The 12,245-nt window shown below is 33.6% G+C and overlaps 2 protein-coding genes across 4 annotated transcripts in view; one reads left to right on the top strand and one right to left on the bottom strand.

Moving 5' to 3' along the window:
* The window catches only part of LOC105217137 (uncharacterized), a 70,006-nt gene extending 61,938 nt beyond the window's left edge, over positions 1-8,068 (bottom strand). Inside the window, exon 1 of the mRNA XM_054230842.1 lies at positions 7,638-8,068. The gene's annotated coding sequence lies outside the window, so the exon portion shown is untranslated. The remainder of the gene's footprint in view (positions 1-7,637) is intronic.
* Glod4_0 (glyoxalase domain-containing protein 4) lies at positions 3,882-5,642 on the top strand. Of its 3 annotated transcripts, none has more exons than XM_011191994.3 (5): positions 3,882-3,976; positions 4,097-4,298; positions 4,393-4,442; positions 4,509-4,615; positions 4,834-5,642. In XM_011191994.3, exons 2-5 carry the CDS (start codon positions 4,197-4,199, stop codon positions 5,445-5,447), a joined length of 873 nt encoding a protein of 290 aa, XP_011190296.1. In that variant the 5' UTR covers positions 3,882-3,976; positions 4,097-4,196; the 3' UTR covers positions 5,448-5,642. The 3 variants fall into 3 exon arrangements, with proteins under 3 accessions (XP_011190296.1, XP_011190295.1, XP_011190294.1); XM_011191993.3 differs by having other exon boundaries at positions 3,896-4,034; XM_011191992.3 differs by having other exon boundaries at positions 3,942-4,298.
* Positions 8,069-12,245: the final 4,177 nt, after the last annotated feature.

The raw sequence follows: 12,245 nt of genomic DNA, 5'->3' as shown, positions 1-12,245 counted from the left end.
ATAGCAAATTTGAATTGTAAAATCAAATTGTTTATTTTAGTATAAGGTTGGACTCATAAGAGATCTTAAGGACAGCGCTAAGTAACGTAAATCATAATGGCTTCAGTTTTAATGACATTCCTCATAATTCTTTCGCTTAACTCTAGCTTGTTATTAAACGAAGAAAGCATATGATGCTGAACTTCGTCAGTCGATTATAGATTTATTATTCACATTTCATTGCTTTTCACAATCTCATCATATATCATTCCAAAATATCCCCATATTTTTAATTTCTAATATATAATAGAACGAGTAATACGAAATAAGATGGTATGTATGTATATCTTGACAAATCACAAAATAAATGGTATCCCTGATAACTTTAGAACCGATTGCGCTCCTTTCTGATGCCGGATTAAGTTATGCTATAGGTAACGTGATTAAGAAATTTCAGCCCTATGTGTGGTTAAATATCAACACGATTAGCATCTTGAAAATTTCCTTTTAATTAATTTTCTTCTATGACATGTTATTCATCATCTCCTTCTTTAATGACAAACGTAAATGGAATTGGTTTAAATCTTCCTTAGACACATATATCTAATATAATGGTACTCGTTCTTCCAGTCACCTTTATACAGTGGTGATATTTTTTGAGAAATGTAAATATGAACAAAAAAACCCCAAAAAACCGGTTCCAAAAAGTAACCGGTTACTGCAGTACTAGGCATATGCCGCAAAAAACCGAAATAATTCGGCAGCAAGTGCCCCTACCCACTACTACTACTACTTTTTGCGGCATATGCCTAGTACTGCAGAAACCGGTTACTTTTTGGAACCGGTTTTTTTTGGGACACACTCGTGGCAGTGTGGGCGGTCGGTGGGTGGGGCTTAGGGGCAAAACTTCGACGAGTGGGTAGTCGGTTTTCTGTGAAGAACCGGTTTTTTTTGGGTCGGTCAGTGGTCGGTTTTGCTCGTGCCCTTCTGCCCGAACACTTCTCAACCGATTTATACCGCAGATTGTATATATCTGGAAAATACGGACATATATCTGGTTTTCGCCTCAGCAAAAATCGCTATGATTAAGTGTAGAAATATGACAAAATATGACATACAACAGTTAAGGGTGCTCACAAGTGTCGTATTTTTAAGAATATTAAAATATGACATAAGACATCCAACAAAGCTTGTGAATTGCCTAAATGTGAAAATCAAAGTGTATTCAACAAAGTGAGCTAAGTACAGTATACTCTCGAAAAGTAAATTCTCAGAAAGTAAATAGTCGCTGAAAAGTTAATCACCTTTAAGATTACACATGCACCTCGAAAAAGTAAATTTTTTAAGTTACTTTTCAGAGAGTGTGATAAAAAATTCGAAACGAAGCAAGCTGCGTTTTTACGATGTTGCAAAAACACTTATTCTCTTGTTTATAGCGTCTTTTTAGTATATAAACTCTCCTACTTGATCCACTGGTTTAAAAATGAAAACGATGCAAATCAGGTGTCAGACTTTTAGAATTGTCGTACAAAAATGGTCAGAAAATATATTGCAAAAGAAAAAAAACAAAAGAATATTCAAGATTTTTTCTCTTCATAGTAAATACATATGTATGTATGTATGTAAATGTAAATATGTTTTTCATGTAAATCCATATGTTTTATTGTTGCAAATAAATGAATGAATTTTTTAAGTTTAAAAATGCATTTAATATTATAAAAACAGATAATTTATGTATATATTTGGAAAAGTAAATTATTCGAAAAAGTAAATTACCCGAAATACCAATCGATTTAATTTTCGAGAGTATACTATATTGACATACCCTTGTTTGACAAGCAAGTAGTAAACTATTCAACAAAGAACGTATAATACGTTCTTTACGTTCTTTGTTTGGACCCACATTTGAAGGAACTTAATACTTATACTAGCGGTCGGTAGATGGCGCGAAAAGAAGTGTCTAATAAAGCTCTTTCCGTGTGCTCTCACAGAGAACTTAAATTTGCTTGGGTTTTAGCGCACTCCAGCACCAAATTGTCTTTAGCAATTTACCCATAAAATTTAAAGTTTTCTATATTATAGCGTTTTTAGACAGCCAAAATAAATTGATCAATTTAAATCTAAATCGAGAAACCCTTTTTTACTGTTTATACTGTCGGCTACTCGATTTACGATCAGCTGTTATACATTTTTGTGTTTGCTTTTCATAAGAAGTTGCTAATTTCATCAGCTGATTATTATTTTTCAACCGCCATCTACCGTCCAGTAGTATTCGAAATGCTAGTAGTATTCGAAATGCTGTTTTATCAAAAAATTAAGCCAATCACAGACAAAGAACGTGTATCGTACGTCTTTGTCGCAGAGTTCCTTTTGATTTTAAAGTCGATTTAAATTCAATTTAAAATAAATGGAGATCTTACTTTGTATGGTAAACCGATATCAATAAATGTTTAAATCGAGCAGTGGCCAGTAAATTGATCAATTTGCTTCTGTCTTAAAACGCTATTAAGCAAGCTTTGCATTACTCTCATTTTTTCTGTTAATACCGTCTTCGCGAAGTTATTTCATTTACTTTTCCAAAGTTCGTGAAAATTGTGGTGTAAACATGTTAGTCCGATTTAGAGAAATGTAACTTCTTGGGTCCTTATAGAATATGTTAACAATTTTCGATGTTCCCTCACAAACAAACAAATAAAATCAAACAGGTACGATATGAGGGTAATTTTTACAACAGAAACATAACTATTGCGAATCTCTGCAAGAATTTGTGGTGATCTGCTCAGAAAAAAATATTTTGCGAATTTATTGTAAATGTTCAAATACAATTTGAATAAATTATTTATTCACCTATCTACGCTTGGCTGGCTCCAATTTATTACATATTGTAACAATTCCAAATATCGAAAAACTGAACTACGTGTGCACATTTCTTTTGTGGTATTCTGCTCAAAGCTATATTCATATATTTATTAAAGAGTTTTCTTTCAAACATAAAATCTTCACGTGTTCACAGATTTCCTAATAGTGAAGATTTTTTCATCATTAACCAATAAGTTATCAACTAAATATGAGACAACCAAAGAAATGCGTCAATATCAAGTGCTGAACACAAAGACGACGACACGACACGACGTAGCGACGGCTGATCACAAATGTCGCTTTGAAGCCAGCGTCTTGAACATTTTGAAGACGGCAGCGACATATCAAACAGCAATTTCATTGTTGCCGTATTAAAATCTTTCACTTCAATAAAATTTACATATTTAGGTTAAAGTGAAATTATTTGTGCAAAAAATGTAAAAATTGTCGATTTATTTGTTTTAAATAATCGATTGTTATTATAAATGATATATCAAAGTTATTTTAGGTTTCTGCTGGCAAAATAACGTCATACTTATTAGAACTTTGAATAATTTTACATTTCACATATTAGTGGCAGCTCTACAGCGGCCATTATCGTCGACAAAATTAGAAACATTTCTAATTTGGCGACAGCGAAGACTTCAACCCTTTTGTCGTGAAGTCGTGCTGTTGTCAAAAAATGTGTGCCCATAAGAACGCGTGTATTTTAATATTTGACAGATGTCGCTCGTCGCTTGTCGTCTTCTATGTGTTCAGCACATCATTGTCAATTATTATCAAATCTTCTACGCGGATTTGTCTCAATAACTTAAATTTTTACAGAAAGCATGCATGGAATGAAAGAATAAGATATATGGGATAGCATATACAATTAATATACAATGCTATATACAATTAATTCAAAAAAATTCTCGGAAAATAATTTATCATCATAAAGCCAGGTCTAATCAGAAAGTATTTTTACCTTGATAATTCGGTTGTAGCAATTGTTTATATATTGTATAAAATCATAATGACATTAGAAACTAAGTGGCAGCTCTGTTATATTAATGATCAGCTGATTGAGCAGTTTGTGAATAGCTGTTTTAAGGGTGATAAAATTTATTATTTTGCTCTGAATTTCTGATTAGCAAAAGTAAATTACCCACGTCACATTGTTATTGTAGTTAACTAAGTAAACCGGTTTTGAGTTGGTTGGCTTATTAATAAGAATAAAAGTATTATATATAACTTAACAAGTGTCAATGCATTGCAGTTTCTCGTCGGCAATCAATTTGGGACGTCGCTCGCTATTGATATATAATCGTGCAAAGAGTTTTATTGCAATTAATCGAAAATATTATTGTGAAAACAATATGACAAACGTGGAAATCCCGGCTCGCGCGCTTCACTATGTGCTCAAGATTGGAAATCGTGGAAAAAATGCATATTTCTTCCGAGACATACTGGGAATGAAGGTAATAAAGTCTGCTTTACTATGTACATTTAAATAAATTGCCTAGTCATGTGATGTTCGTGCATATTTAATTATTTTAATATAATTTTTTTAAGGTGCTCCGACATGAAGAATTTACGGAGGGATGTGAAGCGCAATGTAATGGGTGAGAGTGCATTTAAGTAATTACAATTAAATCTTTATTAATGTATTTTTACCAATACATATTCAGACCTTACGATAACCGGTGGAGCAAAACTATGATTGGTTATGGACCGGAGTCGTGTCATTTCGTAATTGAACTCACATACAACTATGGTGTAAAAGAATACGAATTAGGTAAATACATTTAATAAATAAAATGTATGTGGGATCTGTTAATTGTTTAGCATTAAGCGTATATACTATATATCCAAACACGTAGCGATTATTCTTTGTATCATTCTGAAATCATATTTTCAAGAGCTTTTAATATTAATAATATATATAAATATTATTGCTATTTAATCTTTATTTATTTTATAAATTGATATTTCTTATGTTCTCTGTATTTTTAGGTAATGACTTTGGAGGAATCACTATTAAATCTAAGGAAACGATTGAACGTGCGAAATCTAAAAACTACCCAATTTCACAGGAGAAAGGTCTACATGTATTAACATCACCTGATGGTTACAAATTCTTTATAATTGAAGAACCTCAACCTCAACAAAGTGATCCTGTACTGGGAGTCACGCTACACTCAAGTAATTTGTCAGCATCTAAAACCTACTGGCATGAATTATTAAAAATGAAACTGATAGAAGAAAATTCGAATGCAATAACATTATTATACAGTGAAAATCAAGCTCGTTTAACTTTGCAACTTTTAACTGATCCTATCAATCGAGCCAAAGCATATGGCCGTATCGCATTTGCAGTACCGTTAAATATTCAACCAGCAATTGATGCAATTATTCAGCAAGCGAACGGCACGATATTGACCCCTTTGATTACGCTTGACACACCTGGAAAGGCAACGGTACGTGTTATCATTTTAGCTGATCCCGACGGACATGAAATATGTTTTGTCGATGAGGAAGGCTTTTCTGAATTGTCGAAGGTGGAAGTGGATGGTGATAGCAATCTAACAAAATATATTAACAAGGATCCCTTTCAAGAAAAAAACTAAATTATTTGTTTGTAATATGCTCTTAGAATTTAACGTAATTATACGTCTTTATACAAAATTTATATATGTAATAAAATTACACAAAACTTGAATATACATAGCATCATTTTGTATATATTCCCTATACGTAAAATATTTAAATGTACTAACCTTATTTGTATTGCTTAGAATAAAATTTACTGTTTTCGAACTTCATTTATGATAAGCGATTTAGTGACGCTTTCAATTTAGGATTAAAAATCCTTGAAAAATTTAAATTTTAAATATTTCAGATTAATCAAGGTCTAACTTTTTGTCACGCTTTTATAAAGTACTTTTTTTATTTGGAGATACGAAGCAGCACGCTTTAATATCAAATTGATTTTCTAAAGATAATCTATTTTTACATACAAACGATAAGGAATGACTGTTCTCTGGTGGAACCAAATTGAAAAACAAATTAAGTGTAACTCAAATAATTAACTACCTTTGAATGTTAATAATTTTGTTTTATGATATACAACATCAGAGCCTTAATTTCACTTACAAATGTATATATTTTAGATTTGAAAATTGTATTTGATCTATTAATTAAATACCAACTAGAAATTAATCGTTTTTTAATACAGCAAATTAAAGTCACATTCGTGTTGTGTATGGAATGGGAATTTATTGCAGTGTGTCATGCGTTTATATGTAATGTTCACTTGAAATGATAACATCATAATCAGACGCAACAATTAACACGTAGAGAGATAAGACAAACCAGAAGCTCTAAGAGCTCTTATCATTTGATAGGTATATATGTCTACATTTTATGTAAGATAAAAAAAATTGGGGTACTTGTAAATTTTAAGTACATTTCATTGAAGGAGGAAGTAATTAAACGTTAGGAAATTTTTTTTAAATATTAAAATAAACAATAGCATAGAAGTGATTGAGTTATACTAGTAGTATTGAAGTATTTAGAGATTTGCATATTTTTATTATAAAAAAGTAAGGAATGGCTATGAATAAGAAAATCCATCACGCTTTTTGGCTGTCGAGAAACCCACAACCACGTCGGTCATGTTGTGATAGGTGGACGACATGTCTCCGGTGTTTTTGAAGTGCGTAGGCTCCGAAGTCCTAATATCGACTCGGACCACATTCTTGTAGCGGCAAAGATATGTAGCGCCTCTTCGCAGCAAAAAACGTCAAACAACACAAGGAAGGTTCGACATCGAGAAGCTGCAATCACTGCACACCTGCTCTCTGAGAGCACTCATCAGAAACTTGGTATAAGGGAACTGTGGGACGACATTTCAAGCTGCTGACGTACAGCTATTGTCTTTCGAAAAAGTCAAAAGAACTGATGTTACGACGAGGATTGTAGAGCGAGTATGAAGAGATTGCAAAGCTGGCTGACAAGGATGATGTTGGATAATTCTACGAAAAGATGCGGTGACTAACAAAATATTTCAAGACCGGAGCATACTCTTAGAGAATCCCCAGAGGTGATCTAGCGATTGCTGCCCATACCGTATACTGAATTTGTCCAGCATGCTGAAATGGCAGTAAAAATCCAACATCAGGAGATTGCGATGACGATGGAACAGATGTTCTATTGCCCGACCAAGAAGAAATTCGAATAGCAAAGCGGTGGGGGCCGATGAATTGCCGCCTGATCTGATATGGTCGGACCAAAGTTTGACCGACGATTTGAATCTCAGTTTGATCTGCCTCATGCACAAAAAGAGAGGTCTCTTATCGATTTTAAAGCTGCTTTATACAGCACGGAAAGAAGCTGTCTCTATGGCGCTATGTCTGAATTTAGTATCCCCGCAAAACGAATACGGCTGTGTAAAATCACGTTAAGCAATAGAGTAGGCAAATATGGACCACCCAGTTATTTTGAATTCCAGTTGTTAAATCCGCCGTTATTCCTTCGTCTATTCGCACAAACTTCCTTGGTTTGAATTTATCGTTCAGCAAGTGCGGATACTCGAGCAATAGTGATTTTTGTAAAATCACGGTTGCTGATAATTATTTGCGCGAAAGTGAATTTTGCATTTTTATTTATTGTGCAATGAAAAATTGACAAATTACGTGTGTTTAATAAATACTCTTTGCTAATTTTTAATTATTAGAGACCAATGGTGCTTGGCTAGGCCCCTATGTGTTTACATACAGTGTTTATATACATATGTATGTATTTTTGAAATTTCTTACCTCTCGATTTGGTTTGACCATACTCTGAACTACTTGAAAAAGAAAAATGAAACTCGTATGCGGCTTTTAAAATGAAATACAACACAATCCTTTTCGTTCATTTTTTGATTTATTCAGGAGCATATGAATAATTTTTGAGCGATTTTTCAATTGATATTATGATGATGGGTCCTGTTGACAAACTGGATTTGAACATTTAGAACAGAAAAATCGAGGTTTACGACGCAATATATCGCTTTCTTGCAAACAAAGTCCTCAATCTCTCCTTCCTTTGGGTGTGTCAGCACCTTTTGATGTTGAAGCTACTAATCGTGATGGGATGTTGAGTGAACGACCGAAAAAGGATTCAAAAGCCAAACGACAAGATAGATGTTTGATGACATTGGGATTGTTCATACGATTTTCGATATTGGGTGTTGCCAATGTTCTCGATAAATTGTAAAGAAAAGTGCGTCGTGCATCCTTTTTATCTAGATGGTCGATTTCTTTGCAAACTACGAATGCAGCAGCCTTTGTTGAATTATAAAAAAAAATTGCTTCCGGTTTTTTGTCTTCACCTTCACAATCCTTTGTGTAAAAGGAAAGAACCAATATACAAAATACATGTCCCGCATGCAACGAGTCCCCGCATGATTCTAACCACCTCTTTGCATGTCCAACGAACCCTACTCATCTAACACCCCTTTTCCTTTGGTCCAACCTTGTCGAAACAGCATTTATGCTCTTCTTTTCAGGCAGGGATAAATAACCGCTACAACAACAACAATAACGGATTTTTTTCAATTCTTCGGGTAAACACTTCATCCTTCCCTGCATTTTGTATTATTCCACATACCTCGCTGTTTCGTAAGATGTGTGAGTTATGAACTGAACAAAGTCAGGATATGACAACGCCTGTATAGAATGGACGCCTTTTCTACAAATATGTGTACTCATCGATTCGTTCTGTGGGTTTTTTAATTTTTATAAAAGTACAATTAATCACTCCAATTGCAAATGGAAAGCCATAATTTGATTCTCGTTTCATTTGAACATATTTTATTTCATCTGCATCCTTCGGGAATTTTATCCACTCGCTTGCTTTGGCAGATATAAGTTTCGCAACTTCCACAACAGTTCGCGACGCAGTTGATTGATGGACTCCAATATCTGGAATAATGGCTATACCATTTTGGATTCAACAAAATTGTGCTAATTTGTGATTTTCAAGTGGTTTTAATCGTTGTATTCTTAATTTGTGATTAAACTGTGCATCAATAACGCTACTCCTGATAAAATTAAAAAGAGGAAAATCACTTCGTCAGCTTGCAAATGAGTACAATCCGATATAAAGTTGAATGGGTTAAAGCTCGATAGGAGACTATTAGGACATTTTGAATAAGTTTGTGAAATTTATTTGTATTTTTCGCAGTTACATTGCTAGTACAGAAAGTGGTCTCTGTAAACGCTTGCTTTGGTACTGAAAAATACGCGCCTGGTCGCAAAATAGGTAAAGAAAGGGTTTATATTCTGGTTTGCTGCAATGCAACTGGAGAGCATAAACTTAAATTACAGATGGTTGGAAAATCCAAAAATCCAAGGTCGTTTAAGAAAGTGCAGATACCGTTAGAATACGCGAAGACCAAAAATGTTTGGATGACAGAGCTTTTGTTTAAAAACTGGTTTAAAAAATCCTTTAGCAAACAAGTGAAGCGATATTTAAAAGAAAATAATTTTGGCTATTGCTAGACAATGCGACCTGCCATCCACAGTTATTAGCCAATTGATGAGGACATATGTATGTGTAATGGTTTTACCTCCATACTACACGGCTCTGATTCAGCCTATGGACCAGAATGCTATTCGAAATTTAAAAATGGAGTATCGTAAAAGTTTTTTGTCCAGTTTGGAAAATACCTTAACAGAATAATTAAAAAAATTTTACTGAAAGATGTGGCTTTTCTTGCATCAAATTCTTGGCATATCGTAGACGGAGGTTTCAAAATAATTCTTTATTATGAAGAGTGGGACTCAGATGACGATATCGCTTTTTCTATGTTGCGTCCCAATAACTCAACAGAAATAACTGATATATTACTTCAAATATCACTGGAATTGAAGTCGTTTAAACTCCAACGGCAAATCGGTTGCTATCACCGGAATCCTCGGAATGAGAACTTCTTCACCTTCGAACTTTCCTTTGAGTATCATGGCATAGATCACATTGTTCATAAATTTTATTTACCACTAAACGCGTTCAGTTATCCAGTTTAACTTGGTTTAAGTTTCGAAGCATGACTACTACGGAACCAATAGTCGTAAATTGTGCGATGTCAAGCCGGTCACGTCCAAGAATTTAAAAAAATCAATTGGATCACAGTTAGTGACTTTTATTACACAATTAATAGATTTGAGTGAATGAAGTGTACCAATTATTTCATTCTGAATTATGTATTTTAGGTTAATTTTTATTCTTAGCCTTGCTTCATGATTTTTGTGTAGTATACTACTCTCCAACCAAAATTAATAAGTAGCGTGAAAGCCTAATCGATCATCTTCTAATAATGGTTTGAATTGTATTTTTTTAATACATGAGTCACGTCCAGTACTATGAGTTCATATCTATTTATAAAAATAATTATGTAGCATGGAATACTAAACTTTTTTCTCCATGAATCAAACATTTAATTTTATTGTCGGAAATTATAATGAAACTTTTATAATAAATTACCAGACAATTACAAAGTAATTGGTCTTTCAGAAGTTGGTCTAAAAATGATGCTTTCGCTACAATTAAAGGGCAAGGAATGTTCGGTCAATGGATACAAAATGTTGACTGATTACATTTAGGATGACTTGGACCGATTATCTACTTGAACAGTTTTATTTGGTCTCTTTAAACACGTTCTTGTAATTTCTTTTGAACTGTAGTTTAGTTTTCTACAATCGTAGATGTTTGAAATCCATTACGGTGAAGTAAAGAGATCAGCATCTCAATATATGCAACTGAATAAGATAATAAAAGAGCGGTTCCAAGGTTTTTACACAAACATTTAATTTCAGCGAACTATTTTCTATTCACGTATTTTTAATTAAAAATTATACAAATATCTTGGTAAATCTGCTACTATATAAAACTTTTTGAACGGTTTTCTGGATATACTATTTCGAGAAAAACATTAGCACCCAAAAAGAGCGAGAAATCTGTTTACTGACCAAACCTTGTATAATTGAATCATGATATACAGTCACAGACAACATTACGTTTGTTGTCATTTGCGCTTATTTTCATTTTCATCATGATATACATTTTTATACTCTCGCAACAAAAGTTGCTATATAAAGTAGTATTATAGTTTTGTTCACCTAACGGTTGTTTGTAAGTCATAAAACTAAACGAGTTAGATATATCAAAATGATCAGGGTGACGAGACGAGTCAAAATCCGAATGTCTGTCTGTCCGTCTGTCCGTGCAACGGATAACTTGAGTAAAAATTGAGATATCTTAACGAAACTTGGAACACGTATTCCTTGGCACCCTGAGGTGCTTTCGAAAATGGGCAAGATCGGACCATTGCCACGCCCACAAAATGGCGAAAACCAAAAACTTATAAAGTGTCATAACTAAGGCATAAATAAAGTTATGAAAATAAAATTTGGAACATAGGATCGTATTAGGGAGGGGCACATTTGGATGCAATTTTTTTGGAAAAGTGGGCGTGACCCCGGCCTCAAATAGGTTTTTTGTATGTAACTCGCAAACCAATAAAGCTATGTAAACCAAACTTTCTGCAGTTGTGTCTTTCAGCCGTTTCCTCATACAGTCCAAAAATGAAAGAAATCGGATAATAACCACGCCCACCTCCCATACAAAGGTTAGGTTGAAAATGACTAAAAGTGGGTTAACTCACTAACGAGAAACGTCAGAAACACTAAATTTTACATAGGAAATAGCAGAAGGAAGCTGCACTCAGATTTTTATACAAAATGAAAAATGGGCGTGGCATCTCCCACTTATGGGTCAAAAACCATATCTCAGGAACTACTTGACCGAGTTCAATGAAATTCGCTATATAATACTTTCTTGACACCCTGATCACACATGTAAAAAATGGATGAAATCGGTTCATAACCACGACAACTTCCCATATAACTCAATTTTGAACTCCATCTGAATCGTTCACTTTATAATGTATACATAAGGAACCAATGAAGATAGCGGAATTAAACTTTACACAAGTAGTACATATCATCTCTGGCTTCACTTGAGAAAAAATTGTCGAAAACGGAATATAACTTTTCAAGACCCTAGATATCGGACATGTTGAACTCAGCGCCTAAGGGTAAATTTTAACCGAAAGTGTTGGTAAATCTCTTAGATAATTTAATGTAATCCAAAGTAAATTGTTTTCTTCTAATAGTGTGTCTCTGTTCCAAAAATTATTAAAATCGGATAATAACATCTCCTAGCTCCCATGTACCTAATTATAGGTTTTTCAAAAATACGGTGGGCTTTAATCTACATATATGTATTGGTTAATATGTGAGATACTATATCTTTGCCAAATTAAGTGCGTGTATAGTTTTGGATATAGTGTACCTAGCTGGTGAAAATGAATGAAATCGGTT

This window comes from Zeugodacus cucurbitae, chromosome 5 (genome assembly GCF_028554725.1).
Source record: "Zeugodacus cucurbitae isolate PBARC_wt_2022May chromosome 5, idZeuCucr1.2, whole genome shotgun sequence".
Lineage (NCBI taxonomy): Eukaryota > Metazoa > Arthropoda > Insecta > Diptera > Tephritidae > Zeugodacus > Zeugodacus cucurbitae.
Note: the sequence above shows the minus strand (reverse complement) of the source record. Positions and strands in the feature narration are given on the sequence as shown.